This window comes from Ambystoma mexicanum, chromosome 3p (genome assembly GCF_040938575.1).
Source record: "Ambystoma mexicanum isolate Mex_15411 chromosome 3p, UKY_AmexF1_1, whole genome shotgun sequence".
Taxonomy (NCBI): Eukaryota; Metazoa; Chordata; class Amphibia; order Caudata; family Ambystomatidae; genus Ambystoma; species Ambystoma mexicanum.
Window position 1 is genome coordinate 390,496,494 of NC_090925.1, and position 16,495 is coordinate 390,512,988.

The following is a 16,495-nucleotide window of genomic DNA, read 5'->3' on the forward strand; positions in this document are numbered from 1 at the left end:
ATATCGCTCTGCTCTAAAACTCCAGAGCTTCTTTTGTTGCAGCCATGACTTTTGCTTAAATTGTTCCACCATAATGCAGTTATTTTATGAGGTCATACAGTTGGCTCCCTAAACAACAACGACGTCGAGATTGTTGATATTAGGGATGATTCGTATTATGCTTGCGCCATTGTGTACTTTTATAACCCAACCATTTTAGATCTTATTTTGCAGTATGATGTCCAGTTGGGGAAGTTAGGTTATAACAGTACTAAAATTAGTTTTCCCATCTTGAAACAGAGAGCATTTTAACATCACAGGTGTTAAGTACACACCACAGGGAAACTGTTTCACGATATTCTAAACCATGCCCTCAGTTGACATGTGAGCTCCTCACTATCAGTGTTTATCAGTCTTGAACAAGACTTGTGAACTCTGCCCTGCATCAGGGTAATTGTGTGCAAGACCTGCAGAGTTGCTGGCATTGCTTACCCTCCATGCTTCAACCCCATAACTTGTGAAGGCCCTATCCATATTGTTTCTCTATTATCCAGGAAAACCTGTGGAATTTCGCACTACTCTGAGCCTGATTCGATTTTATTTCTGGGCTCTCAGTGGTGCTTCTTCTGCAAACCTGGTTATTGGACTCTTTATAAATTGACAGCCACCAATCCTTTGGCTCCCAGGCGGTTAGGGGTCCTAATCATCAGTGTTGATAATAGTTTATCGATTACCAAGCTGCATTACTCTACTAACAACATTTTGGGTTGGTATGTTTGAGCTTGTCACTGCTGACAGTTCTTGTGTCTCCTTTCTTATCCTCAACTTGTATGATCCTCATAAAGGGAGAACTGACTTTGATAATTTATGGACTATTAAGTCCTTATTGGAACATTACGATGACACAGTCTCGATAGTTGTAGCCTGGGACTTTAACGCTAACATACCAGCTGAGGAACTTTTACGAGCCTCCTCTAAATCTAAAATAGGGCATTATGGTAAAATCAAGGATAGAAAGAGTAGGCAGTGGGCCTCTCTCATGTATTCACAAGGCTTTCTGATGTTGTATGGTTGTTGGCGTTGGGATTACACACGTGTCGCCACTAGGGGTGCTACAACACGTGACTATTTTTTGTAAACTATGTCATGTTACCACATGTTACAGACATGCAGGTACTTCCTAAGGCTGAAAGTGACCACTTTCCTCTTTTGCCAACATTAAGATATGCAATCTGGGTTAACAGAGGAAAGGCTGTAAGTCATTTGGATATCAATAAGGGGTTAAACAGGCTGAGCTGGCACCTGGATAACATCCATAAAGTTGTGTTCCTGATTGATGAGCATGAGGCAGACCCGCTAGCTACAGTTTGCACCCTTTCACTTGACTTTTGTAGTCCCAGTGTGGCTATCGATTGTTTGGCCCCTTTAGGCCTCTTTATTAAGCAATTGGGGCTCTCATTACTGTTAAACCTTGGAGGACCTTTGCCGTACGAAATAATATCCAGAAATGCATCATCTAGCAGGTTTATGTTTGGCTTGGGAAGTGTATATTAAGGACATGCACTTAAGGAAGAGCAAGTATAAGCTATGGCTTAGACAACACAGATTCTGTGCTGACAGAGAGTGTTGACAAACTCTTGCTTCCTTTTCCAATACTAATGATGCAAAGGGTTTTTGGCATGTCATTAATTAACCAGATATAATCCCTCTGTGCTTAATGGTGCCTCTCAGATTTCTTAGATCAGCCATATTGTCATCACCATAGGTCGTGAACCAGAAACAAATGTTTTTTTTTATATCAGAAGGGGCCCCTGGGTTTATTCTCTCGAGATACCTAATCTGCTTATGAGCACTAAGCCTTCCTGTGCTCCTGGGCCTGACGGACTCTATGATCTCATACTAAACAAAAATACCTATTTGGTGGGAAACTCAATGCATAGATTATCTATAATCATCAGCAAGACCAATATATAACCTTCCTCATGGTCTGATAGCATAATAGTTTGTTTGCACGCAGACCCTGCTAATTACAGGATACTAGCTATTCTAGAGGTTTCGTCTAAAATGTTCTCATATGTCCTACTTTAGGAGCTAAATAGTTGGATAGATGCCAATGACATGATCCCAATTAACCAGACCGATTTTAGGAAATCTTCCCCCCAACTTAGACAACATACTTGCCCTGGTGTCTCTTCAACAGGCATGGCTCATTCGTAAACAGTCTATCTATGTAGCCTTCGTAGACTTTAGCCCTGCGTTTGACAATGTGCAGAGAGAGCTTATTTGGTGTAAACCTGTTGGCTGGAACATTTCTAAGGGGCTGTTGAGAATGATTATGGCCTTGCATAATAAAACAAGAATACGGATTAGACTTAACAGACAGGGTGAGGCAACTTACTGGATAGCTACCTTTGTTGCAGTTAATCAGGGCTGTATTCTTGCTCCAACCCTTTTTAACGTATACTTTTTGGATCTTTCAACTGCCTTTTCCTCGTCTGCTGCTATTTTCCCTCCCAGACTTGGTGTATCTTCTATGAATTGGCTAGGTTATGGCGATGACCTTGTCCTCTTAGACAACACTCAGAGGGGGCTTCAGAAACAACTACACCTCCTATCTGAATTTGCTAAAGGTAACAGCCTTCACATTAACAGTAGAAAAACCAAGACCATTGCCCTCATTACAGTACTGCCGTACCTTCTCCCCCGCCCAATATCCCAGTATTACCTGGATATTAAGAGCGGTGGAGGTGCCGCTAAGTTCCCATTCCATGGAATCCCATTGGACTCCAAGGGATGGGATTGCTGGAATTACTGGTACCGATAGTACCAGTATTATTGCCTGAACTCCCAGTAGGTCAGGCCTACCAGTAGTTAACTGCCCCCACCGGCAAATATGTGTTTCCCCGGTCCAGAAAAAATGCTGGTGCCGGTATTATCAGCATTTGTTCTGGACCAGGCACCTTGTAATGAGGCCCCATGTGTTTCCACCCCCCCCCTTCCAAACCTAAAAAGGGGTATACATGGTTACTGAATGGCCAAGTGGTCGACGCCATTTAATGCTTCAAGTATTTAGGTTTGCATATTGACCAACGTCTGAACTGGACGATGCAAATCAATGCAGTTAAACTTGCTATCGAGAAGCAGGTTCGTGCTCTAAGAGCCTTTTCCTACAAACATGGCAGCTTTTCACTTCTATTCATATTGAAAGTCTTTTAGCTGAATGTATTCCAAAATTAACCTATGGGACAGAAATTTGGGCCCACAGGTTTGACTGCAAGGTGGACCTGCTTGAAAGCAGGACTCTTAAAATACCTTTTAGGCTTACACTTAGAGCTCTGGTAGAATACTTGCTGACTGACCTTAATTTGTGTAGACTTAATATGGCGGTAGAGATAGAGCAAGATAACTATCTTCATAAATGTCGGATTGTACCTGTCTGCATACTTTTGGCATGGATTGTGAACGCGTACGAGTCATTGGCCACTTTTATGAAAGGTTGTGTAATGGAGAGTTTACTTCTCTTGGCTAAAAAAGTGGACCCCTAGGTTGAAGGACACTCCTGCTAATACGAGTCATCATCTTTACAAAAAGCATGTTAGAAATTCTTTTGTAGATGGAAGGCATGAGGAGCAAATCTTGGTTGACTTAGCCTCCAAGTCTCTTAGTAGGGAATATGTCCTTCATTTGTTCCAAAGCACTTCTACACCGTCACATATATATTATCCTTTCCTAATGATAAACTTCTCTCGTCTTATCGAAAAGTGAAATTGAATCTGGGTAACTCATGGGAAGTTACTGGCTCTCGTTTGGGCATACTTAGAGTAGCTCATCAGTGCAGAATCTGTGATGAGGAAACATTGGAAAGTGCTTAAAAATGAATCACAGTATGTGAAAGCCTTGGTTACCTGCATAGAAAGGCAAGTTTGGCTTATGATAACAGGAACATTAATGCCATCAACTGTAAGGAGCTTTGGGATCACTATATTTCAGCAAAGGACATGCATCTAATTTACCATGTAGCAAAGCTATGGGAGCTTATGTTGCAATTGACTGAGGAACTATACGCTTTCTTATTTCATACGTTTGTGTAATGCTATTTTATTATTCTTGATGTATAATGATGTTGTTCTTTTCTTTATTCTGTATATTTCTTTTTTCTTTGCTGACTGGTTGCAGTATATCTATAAAAAATCTATGACTATATTATACTAAATAAAATATTTCTTTTTAAATGTTGCACATGCACAATTTCTATAGGCTTCTCAAAATATATTCCTTAATAAGACATGTATTAAAACATAATCATTTATTATGCATGTCTTTAAACTTTAATGCAAATTCCTCTTATCAGCTCTAAAATGATAATCATTTTCAAAATGCTTATGCCACAATGACTAATTGATATATTCCACACACCCTTGTGAAAAGCATGCACACATTTTCAAATAGAGCACAGCTAGGGTATACAGTTGAAAAGTACCTTAATGATGCAATATCTCCTTTTTAGTTTAGTTCCAAAACACCTGTGAAGTTGCAAGACAATTTGACGTTCAAACATTGTCAACTTGTTTTGGTCGCTAACAACTCCATTCTTTGGCTTATATTTAATAACACTTGTCTTTGTTTGCTCTTATAACACATTTTCCCTCCCATTGTTTGTACAAATGCTAAATGGAGGTGAAGACAGTGGCCCTCATTACGAGTCTGGGCCACAATCGGAAGGACGAATGGTCCTCCAGGACCTCATGGACAATTTCTTCTGAATTGGCACATATGCACCCCATATGTCACTGAACATGCACTGAATGCACATGTATCGACACCATGGAATAAACACTGTGCAAATAATCATGACTTCACTTTGAATTACCCATACCACTGTGGTGTGCAGCGGAATTTCTGCCGTATCACAACTTGGAGGGCAAATTACTGCTGAAAACCAAGCTAGCAGTGGTAATTCTCCCAATAATCAGTGCAATTACCTTTTACCGCCGGGTGAATCAGTTGAATTCGTCATTGTGTGAAAAGGTAGCACTGCGGTAGCCATTTTGAAAAACAAAATCTGACAAAAATCAGGATGCAGGAGTGCCATCCAGTCACAGAGACAATTGAAATATGTCAGCAGGGAAGAGCAAATCAAGGGTGCCAGATATGTGATTGTGAAAGCAGAAATGTACTGAGCAGGAGCACACTGTACTGGCGGAGCAGGTGGTGGCACACTCCGAAGAAATCTATGGGGCCCAACACAGAAAGACCAGCTAGCAGTGGAAAAATGCTATCTGGTCCGATATCTGTGACAAAGCGGTGGCCGCAGAACATGTTCAACGCCATGTGGAGGACATGAAAAAGCACTGGAATGACCTGAAGTCCATAGTCCATAGCCGATTGCGAACCACTGCAGGGAGACGGCTGCCACTAGTGAAGGAAGCATTGAACCACTACAGCTGAACCCATGGGAGCAGATGGTCAGCAGCATCCTCCACATGGTGGGCATAGAGGGTGTGGGCTCGGCCATGGGGAATCTGGTAAGTACCTGAGTGAATGATGAGCCCATTGCAGAACAACCATGATGGCATGTACACATGCACATACTGACATGCATACATGCAGCATCAACCCTGACAATGCATGACCCATCCACATGAGACAGCAGGCTATAAAAACATGAGTCATTGAAGCCGTGATACCCCTTACATGACAACCAAGCAGGATGGCGAGGGCGTGACGTAGCCAAATCCGACCATTGCACTGCAAGTAAGAAGGGCTAATGCACATCTGCAACGCTCATCACAACGACCCCTTGCCTGCACACTGGTCACCCATGCACAGTCAACACAGCAAGCATGGTAACAAACACGTAGTGCATGTCCATCAAAGAACATCACTGGACGTGTGTGTCAGACTGACAACCACAGCAACTGAAAAGTAGCACAGAGGCCCATGTGGACACAGTGATGTCTGGCATCATGTTAACATAACTCCACCACAACTAGCAGGTCACCCATCAGCCGATGGCACTACAGGGAAACTAAGCAACAACCGTCCTGACGTACATGTGCACACGTGTACAAGTCAGAGTACATGTTGACTAACCGGGCACATTACCATCCATGTATTTATGCACATTTTGATGTCTCCCAACGGGCACACAAGGCACCCAGGAACCATCTGAAAGGGCCGGTCCCTCCACAAGACTAGCACCAACAGGTGCCACAAAGGCCACAGGCCTTGACAGGTCCAAGAATGGCAGCGTACCACCCAAGAATAGGCCTCATGCAAACAGTGCCCCCATGGACACTGGTGCAAAAGACACAACAGCTAGGCCAACACAGGCCAATAGTGAACCAGCAGCTCCACCTGCAACAGGGGTGCCCACCACCGCTGCTGGGGGCACTGGCGAGATACACACCGGCCTGAATGGGTGTGACAGCCTGCCATGTCAGCAGCCCACAGCACCCACTGCAGATGTGCAGTCAGTCTTCCACACACACCTCCAGTCAACCTCACTCACCCGCAAGATATTTTGTTGCCAGAATCCTCCCCCCCTGCAAAGCCTCTTGCCCATGCATTCATCACCCTCATCCTTGTCATCCCGTCATGCACTGTAATTCCGGCAAGAGTACTCCTCTGATGGCCAGGCAGAGCCACCTCACCGTGCATCCCACAATGTGGGTCTGGGACCACGACAATCCCCACAACCAGTGGCGGGCCCCATGTTACTGGCCATCTGGGACCGGCTTCAGAGGATGGAGCAACGTCAAGCCAAATGCGCACAATAGTACAAGAGCAATTGGGACATTCCCAAGCCATGTGCGACGTAATCCAGGGGTCAACAAGACGGGTGTCTCGATCAGTCGATCGTTGGGCAGAAGCACTGTTCATAATTACGCCAGCAACCGCCTCATCAGCCAGAGAGTGAGGGAGCTGACGGACAGATATCGCCCTCACATGACACCCTGGCCAAGGGCATTAATCTAACAATGGAACACCTCCAGGACAGTATGCAAGGCAATTCAGTGTCCGCTACCCCTACCGAGAGGTCATTGGCCAGCACTCCGCCCAGGCGCTTACAGCACCGCACATCCTGCTCTCCCCAAGACAGACAAAAGGGGACAAAAGAAAGCAGTAGTGGATGATTGTGTTGGGGGTCAGGGTGTGGGGAGGGTGATTGTGTTGGGGGTCAGGGTTAGTCAGTTGGAAAATTAAACAAAGTGAAGTCATGATTATTTGCACAGTGTTTATTCCATGGTGTCGATACATGTGCATTCAGTGCATGTTCAGTGACATATGGGGTGCATATGTGCCAATTCAGAAGAAATTGTCCATGAGGTCCTGGAGGACCATTCGTCCTTCCGTCACCTCCCAATGTATGTCTTAAGGTGCCCTGTATTTGCCTGCATTGTCTTCCTCATCTGAGTCTCTGGGGGAAAGGTCCTCATCTGGAGGCATTTCTATGTTCCTTTGAATGCACAAGTTGTGCAACTTGCACGTATGACTCCAATTTTGCCAAATTTCCCAGGACCATACACGAGGGCACCACCTGTGTGGTGGAGGCACCTGGATCTGGCTTTCAGCAATCTGAATGTGTGCTCCAATGCATGACCGGGTCCTCCTCTTGGTCTCATTATAGACTGTCTTCTGTGGTTTACCAGGGTTCCTGACAGGTGTCATCAGCCATGATAGCTGCGGATAGCCTGCGTCACCTGCAAAACATGATTAGACAGTGTGAGACATGGCGGTGTGTGGGTCGGGATAAATGTATATGGGCCTGATGTCATGTTGGCCAATGTGCGCACATCAGTACATGTGGATGCCGCACCTTGATTACAATGCAGTGGATGGGATTTGCCCTACATGATGTCATCAGCAATGCAGTTGTCATTATTGATGTGGCGGTAGGTCATGTACAGCCCTATGACCATGGTTTGTCAGGTAATGGGTATGACGGGTGCCCTGATTGTGTTCGGCTGTCTTGCTTGCCAGGAGGTCCTGTATAGTCGCATGAGTTCAGTCTGTGTACTGGGGTCAGTCAGTCACAGCTTGTCACCTGTTCAGTGCTTTATTGCTGATGCATCATGGGACTTGTTGTTGTGTCACATCACTCCTCATTCCATTCTCCATGTGAGTCATAGTGATATGTCTTATTAGGATTGACTACTACTTACCAACAAGCCAGGTAAGATGTCCTCTGTGTGTGCCCATGTATGCTGGTAGGGTGCAGTATCATGACATCATGTGTGGCACCAGGTTATCGGGCGCAGCAGTGGCTGATTGTGAGATCCACGTCACATGTCATTTGGTGATTCATGAAATGGTACTGTTTCCTGTTCTGGTATGCCTGCTCCAAAGCCTGGGAGGCACCAATGCCACATGTGTGAAATTAAATGCCACCATGGTGTTGGGGAAATGGGCAAAGGAGTAGAATTGTGCCTTTGCTGCGTGCTCCTGCAGCTGGGTGATGGGAATAAAGATGTGCTGATGGGCATGCCTCATGAGTGCATCCAGGACTTGGTCCTGCACCTTTGGAAAGTGGGCTGGGACATCCCATGCAGTGTCCCAACAGTGTGCTGTAATGGCACAGAAGTGTAGGACGGACAGAAGCTTGAACGTGGTGGGATGGCAGTTCTTATTGCAATGGCACTTTTGAGATCAGCCTCGATCAGGGTGAGCAGGTCTGTGATGGTGGGATGGTCCGAACGATAGAGGGTCACTAATTGGCTGTCCATCAGTGTCCATGGGAATGGGCGGACACATGGTATTGGTGACCTCTGCAGCACATGTCTCCTGCGCCTTAGTGGTGCCTGTCTCCTTCCCCGCTGAGGTCTTGTATGCTGCTGTAGCTGGATGAATAGTAGGAGGTTGTATATCCGATAATCAACATCTGCTTGTTGGCTGCATCTTGCTTGGATGTGTGCGGGGGGTGTGGCCCTATTATGCTGCTCCTGAGTGGATCTGGTGCACCTGTGACTTCATTACTATCACCTGTATACACTTACCACCACCTCTTTGGTGGAGGTAACTGTGCTAGTTTATTTGCTAAATTACAGCACATTTTTTGAGGTAATTCCACTGATTTTCATCTTGTAATGCGGCGAGAATATGTTTTTTGTTTTTGGTGGAAATTCCACCAACGGAATTAGCCCTGGCACTAATTCTGCCAATTCTTGGAGGGATTACTGCTGGAGGTAATTCTGCTGGAGGAATTTACGCTCATTATCTATGAATCATGATTTGGTGTAGTGGTTACGTTGGCGGTAACAGATTTACCGCCAATTTTACCACTTACTGCCATACTTGTAACGAGGCCTGTGTTACTCAGTTACCACGGCAGGGAGAAGGTAACTTCTTAGTTCTAAAGAATTCTTTAACCCCAAAGACCCAGATACAGGTTTCATCTGAGCCACAGGACATTCATTAACCCTCATAAATTCCTGCCTTTCCACCAAGTAAAGCTATTGCCGGGGAAAGACATAGGGATTATCTCAGGACACCCTTAACTGGGTGCACAACTAGGCAATTGAATTTAAGTTTTCCTATTTAAAATTTATGTTCAATGTTATATTTAGAAACTGTATTTTTTGTTTTTTTAGTTGATCCATGTTTTTGTCATGATTTACTAAGATTAAGTTTGCTCATCAGAATATGTTTATTATTGAATGTTGGAAAGAAGCTATTGTTGAGTTCGAAAACACAATTTACCGAAATGCACTTTATTAATGTGAATTAAAGAGCACATGTTGAAACATTTCTTCCCTTTCCAATCTGCTCAATTATCCTAAGATTTCCATAAATAATTGAACTGGATGATTGATAAAACATAGACGTCATCCGCAAAGTAACCACGGACTGATGCTTAAAATTCTTTTTCAGATTTATTTTATTAAGGGCGGGATACATTGATATTTACACACTTCTTAGTTCTACTCATGGTGTTCTCATTTCTTTGTGCTACTAAAATTAAAGTTATCAGTTATACCAGCATCCGCCTGCCAAGAATTCTTAATGTGTCCCAGGATTGCAAATAGTAACTGAATTGGTGATCTGATGACACCGTTTTGTGTGCCATCATTATTAAGGAGAGGTGTCCTGTTGCCAAATGGTAGTTCCTTGTATGATGTGGTATTTTTATGCCGGTAGGCACAGAATCAGCCCATCCCTAATATTAACTATAACATATATGTCAACTGATTGTGCGCACACATGTTTGGTCCCCTAATGTCTCATCATGCCAGGAAGGCAACACATCCAACTCCTTGTTCAGAACTTTGGTCAAATTATATATTGGTTTCCCGCTGTCTAAAAATACCCTTCAGGAAATTGATGCTACAGGGTGGACACCAGTGATTAAAAAATGTTTGGACTAGAATTCTTCTTTGAATGAATCCCTTCCAAAAACATTCCATGAAAATAGCTTGTTTCGGGATTCAAACTGTATTTGTTTTCCAGAATCTTGATAACATATGCCACTATAAGTTACCCTCTATTCATTGACCCTGCTGGGCGTGGAACCTGTAGCCATTATTAAGGTAAGATAGTTGTTACTTCTGGCCATCCAAACAGTATTCCAGTATGTGTTTTATTTCATGTTTACCATTTCACATGGGGACTAACCTTATGAATGTTACTTTATCGACTACACAAAATGATTACATCCCTACAATTTAAGATGCTTTGACTGAAGCATTTCCAATGTGTTTTACTGTTGTCTAGAGCATTACACCGGTGATCCACATGTTGCACCGAAAAGTGTTTTGCAGAATTATTGCCACACGGAGCTATTATACAATTTACTTATTCTATTCTTTCTACTCCAACAGGTTTCGTATGGTACCTTTCTTGACAGAGCTGAGGGCCGTGATGGACTGGGTGTGGACAGACACCACTCTATCCCTGTCCAGCTGGATCTGTGTAGAGGACATTTATGCAAACATTTTCATCATGAAATGCGCAAGAGAGTCAGAAAAGGTGGGTCACTCCTTCCCTCATCTCTTTTAATATTACCTAGCCAGCATCCAGTCATACCCTAGTAATTGTCACCCACTACTCCAGGAAAGACCTGGCCTTTGATTGTGCACTAAATTAAGACAAATTGAAACACATTAATTGAGGTAAAGAATTACACATGTAATATATGTAATTACTAAAAGAATCTTATTTCCCCCTTTCAGACGCGCTTCTGTAGGGTTCACAACACTTTAAATAATATTTCTGCGTTACAATTTATCTTCATTGCTGTTCGCAGTATTACGCAACGTAAACTCTATCTTTGCTTCGTCGACTTTTCCAAAGCTTTTGACACAGTCTCCCACCCACTATTGTGTCAGAAATTGCATAATTGGGGGTTTGATGAGTCTATCTTGCACTTTCTTATTGCTCTCCACACTGATAGCACTGTTGTAGTGCAAATTAATCAAGGAGGAGAGATTACTTCTCCTAAACCTACTAATCTTGATCTTAAGCAGGGGTATGTTCTTGGCCCACTGCTTTATAATCTATATCTATCGGACATGGGTGATGGCATTAACTTGGCTCCTAATTTTCCTCCTCGCATTGGAAGCATTGTAACATCTTCGATTGGATACGCTGATACCATTTTGCTTGATCTTATGCCGAGTGGGCAGCAGTGTTCCATTGACGCTCTGCCTTCATATGCAGAAAAATATCATCTAAGGGTGAATGCATCTAAAACTAAAATTCTTGTTATCGGTAATAGATCAAAGAAAGTACCATTTCGTTGGACAATGGGTAAAGAAACTGTTGAAATCCTTAATAGCTATATATATTGGGCTTTCCTATTACTTCTAGCCCATCTCTTAGCTTAATACGGTGAACACTTCGCGTCAAAGGTCATTAAGAAATAGTTGATAATTAGGAAATATATCTGTAAAAAAAATGCAGTGGTAACATTAAAGGTTTCCTTCCTTGCTACAGTAGGATCATTGTGCATGGGTTGCCTGTATTGCCTGAAAGTAAAATGACCTGGCTTGGACATCTTGAAGGCAGGTTCCTCCATTCTACATTGGGTGTTACCAATGGAGGCGCTCCAATGTGAATTGGGTGTTACCTCTATTCAATCTTTGTGGCTGATACAGTGATATAAGCTTTATCTTAATATCCACTCTTCCCTCACTGCTTCACCAATATTATTAATAACTTTCTTGCAACTCAATATCATCAAGTCTGTACTAATCCTTTTTTGAAAGAGCTCTATTGTACTACCGTGAGTCATTTTGAAAATATTGTTGTTGGTATGGAAGATTTCCTGCATGCACCCAACGCCCATCTATTATTAAAAAATAAAACTAGACTTTGATATTTCAAGTAACAGGTAATGTAGCTAAAAAGAGGACATATGCCCTCTACAGCACACAGAGTTTCTGTAAAAATCGACCATGTTCCTATCTCAATAAACTATGTCCCCCCCCAAATTCGCTGATTTATTATATATCTACAATTTGGTATGTTGCCTATACATGAATGTACGGGCAGATTGAATAATTAACCTCATGATGACAGACTATGCCTATTATGCGGTATGTCAGTTGAAACTGCTCATCATAGCCTCACCCAATGTCAAAAATTAAGAAGGCCTTATTGGAAGAATCATTCTAATTTTATCCATGACCCTTCGTTAACTGAGGCAGACCAATTCTGAGTGACTATCTTTGGGGCAGAGTCCATTGTCATTACTGCTGCCGCCTACCATGTGCAGCGGGAGGTTCTTCACCTTCCATCTGTTACTTGTGAGATTTGATTGGCCAAACTGCACATGCTACCAATATTACACCAGTTGGTATGCTTTCCCACAGTTGCAGTACTGCTACCCTTTATACCTAAGTCATTGAGGTGTAGTTACATGTTGCAGATGCACTGGAAAATGTAGAAGCATACCCATACAAATCATAACTGTTTATTGCGCCCACTGACACTACTCTTGGAACGGTCTCTGTGCATACATTTAGGACTCAAGGTTACACTTACAAATATAGGATTAACCTTGTAAAGCCTTTATTTTTTATGCATGCGTAAATGAAGACTTTTCCTAGCTGTAATATAGGCTTGCATCAGGAAAACCTTTGTTGTATATAACTTACTTGGAAAGACATTAGTGCAAAAAGATTTCTCTAAATGCTGCATCCTGCATCCTCATAAAGCATTTACTCTGGCTCCTGGCCTCCGATGGAGTGCAGAGTAAAATAAAAGCTGACACTAGAGGGGGTAGGCATGGTGGCAAAACAGAGCTTTTTTATTTTGGCCTGTTTGGGTTGTTTATGAGTCCTCAACCCTCTCTTTATGAGTCCTCAACCCTCTCTTGGGGTTAGCACAAATGGGTGGGACAGGGATGCAAAGAGGGACATATACAACATACATTTCTTTTTATTTTCTTTATTTGCATTTAGCTATTATACAAGCCTTAAGCAATTGCTGATGGATGGCTATCAACAGCAGGTTTCATGTTACCTCAGGGGTCTGTGTGGCATAGACAACTCAAGCTTTGCTCTGGTTGTCTTCTATATGCCACGCGGAATCCCTCTGCAGAATATATTCCTGTGTTCGACAGATAATTATCTACAATTCTCTATGTTAATCAGCCCTATTGTTTACTTGTAAGGGAGTGTAAGGCCAGAACAAGTTACCTAGGCAACAATTGAGCACATTTTAACAAGTTTAGTGTGAGTGTATGTTTGTATTCTTAGTATATTAACCCTGAAATTATAAAACGTGTGTGTGTTTGAAGCAATATTGTATTATTATTGGTAATTTATAGTTCTCCAGTACTAGATTTTTCATAGATTCACATGATTAGACTACTTCCCTTAGTCACATTGGAAATCCTTGGTATGCATTTTGCCATGGCCATTTACTAGAAGTAAAATGTAGTGGCATAGCCATCTGGTTAGGTGCATTTCATCCCTGCCAATGAAGTGGATTGGCAGCCTATACACTGGTAGGTAATTTGTAGAGTTTCTAATCACGTTAGAGCAAAGGAATCCTCTTCCACAACTCTCATGTTTCCATTAGATTATCTGCTATTTTTAGGCAGGTTTTGCAGTGGGTTATATGGTTCATCCGAGACCTGATTCCTGCTGTGGTTCTTTATTCCCTGTTTCCTGCTATTTTGGGCAGTTTCCTTGAATGTCTCATCCATGGCCTGGTCCTGAAGTGAAGCCCATGACTTCTAAAGCAACCAAATCACTATTCAAGCACTGTAAGAACTGTGTAAAAAAATGTTTTGAGGCGTGTCTTGGTGCATAATGAATGTGGACGTCTCCCCGAAAGCCTCCATGTGGTGCTCAGCACGCTATAGATACATTTCGGTCTTGGGGCCCCCAGACTGGCGACATTGTTAGGGGTGTCAACTGAGCCCTCCAGGCACACAATCCCAGTAATAAACTATGGAAGACCCGAATATCAGCCTTCAGTTAACACCGCAGGTGATGCTCCGGTGAACCAAAGATGGCGGCCGAGGCCAGAGGCAAGAGGCAATGCTACAGCACTAAGAGACCGACAACACGTACTACTGCTCTGAGCCAAAGGATGTGAGAGTGCTCCGATTCAGCTGCCATACACCGAGTACACATGCCGAACGCCAGCCGAATGCTGCCTTTCACTAACAGGGGGACGCGCTCTAGAGGAACTAATTGTGATGCTGGAAATGCATAAGAAGGACAGGGCCTCTGAAGCCTTGTCCTTTATTGCTTTTTATTATGTGTTCTGTCTTGTTTTCCACGCAGGAGTTCATGTGGGACTCCTGGCGGTGCGGCTCTTCCTGTATTTGGTTTGGTGAACAGACCCTTGGGATACCCTTATGGCACCCATGGGTGGGAGTACGACCCTGTACTCCTAGTGTATATTTTTGGGCACCTGTGTGTGGCCCATAGAGCAGGGTACGGGCTGGTGGCAGCTCTGTGCTGAATTGACTGGTTCCCTGAGCGTCCTCCATTTTGGAATGCCCAGGCCCTTTCATTGGATCAGTGGAATTGGAATCAGTGGATTCCTGATAGGAAACAAGATGGCTCTTGTGGCCTCTTGCATTCTATTGCCTGTTACCTTACTTTTCCCGAAGTCCCGGGAAGCCCTGACTCTGTCCCTTACCCCCGACTGGCTGTTGCGTGGAAGTTCCATATATGGTGTTGTGGGGAAGTCCAGGCCAGACTAGCTGGAGCCTTCCCAATGACTGTATGTTGTGGGTGCGCCCGTGAGGTGGGACCTGGGTGAATGGAGTGTGTGACAAATACACATTCTGTGTTATGGGTGTCTAGTATCTGGTGTTTGACACAATGACTGAGACAGCCATGCCCGAAACTGGTATGAATGCAGTGTGTAGTGCTGAATGGCAGAGTACTTGTCCGAATCCACATCCCGTGTTGTGAGTGCCTGGATGGAGAAGAGTGGCCTGAAAGCACCATGCGCCGGATTGGCTGCCTGACTGCCCTTCTGAGCGTTTGGTTGCCTGAGTGTGACCCAACAGAATGAATTGGAGATCAACAGTATATCTGGGGGCCTCTCACTGTTAGAAATCGTTCAGAAGCGGAAGTTGATACTTGACGCTTACTCTCGAAGCCAAGCCAGAAGAAGGTGAACTGCTGTTCCGTTCGCTGCAATCTGAAAACTGCTGTGCCTTCAAGAACTGATCCAGGAGAGGACCTGGCTAGGAGACCTCTTCCCGAGCTACGAGGGACCATTGTGCACCAGCTGATCTTTGGTAGGCAGACCTATGAAATGCTGCCGACCGGAGAAGGGGACCACCGAGGAGAACAAAGAGAAGCACCGGACAGCCGTCCACCGTCGATGACTGCCGTCGCCAACCGGAGCCACAGTGCTCCCTTTGCCTAAGAGTATTTGATCCAAGGAATCCCTTGTTAAATCTCGTCAAACGCTTTCGTCCTGCCGGAGAAAATCAAGGTCGTCGACGACCAAGGAGAGTCCACCGGTGGGTTTCCCGCCACGTGAAGAGCTCAGAGATGCCGACGAAGCTACTGACGCCAGCCGTGGTCACGTCCCGCTCACAACGTCATATGCCGACGTTCTTCACTGACTCTTTTTCGGCAATGAACCATCTTCGTCGAGGTGCACAGCACGCCTCCCCTGTTGCAGGACGTTTTCGACTGATCGTCAACGAGCACCGCAAGGACTGAAGCTGCTGCCTCAACGACAACGTTCACCTTTCCTTCATCTCGGAAGTTCGACGTCCCGACGAAAAACTCTCCAACACAAGGTACATTTTTGGTTGCAGAACTATAGAAGAAGATAAGACTTTAGTAGACAATATATGGACTGGGCGTGTATTGCATCTTCATTTACAGGTTGCCCAGGTGGGGGGCTCCTCATACAGAACTGTGTCTAGGTATCGGGGCCAGTATTCTGCCATTTGTCTAACCAACTTGTCTTCCTCCTTAGTCTATGGTTGATATTGTTTTGCTGTGTTGATTCATATGCTATTTGAACTGAGTACAGTTGATGCATTTTACTGAAATCAGAGTAAAAGTGGTACCACCTTGAACTATATATATTT

General features: G+C 43.9%; 1 protein-coding gene across 1 annotated transcript in view; it reads left to right on the forward strand.

The window, feature by feature from the left end:
- Positions 1-16,495, forward strand: part of LOC138579901 (piezo-type mechanosensitive ion channel component 2-like) — a 2,232,767-nt gene that overhangs the window by 2,031,248 nt on the left and 185,024 nt on the right. Inside the window, exon 46 of the mRNA XM_069650129.1 lies at positions 10,797-10,944. Within this exon, the coding sequence (XP_069506230.1) occupies positions 10,797-10,944 (148 nt within the window). The remainder of the gene's footprint in view (positions 1-10,796; positions 10,945-16,495) is intronic.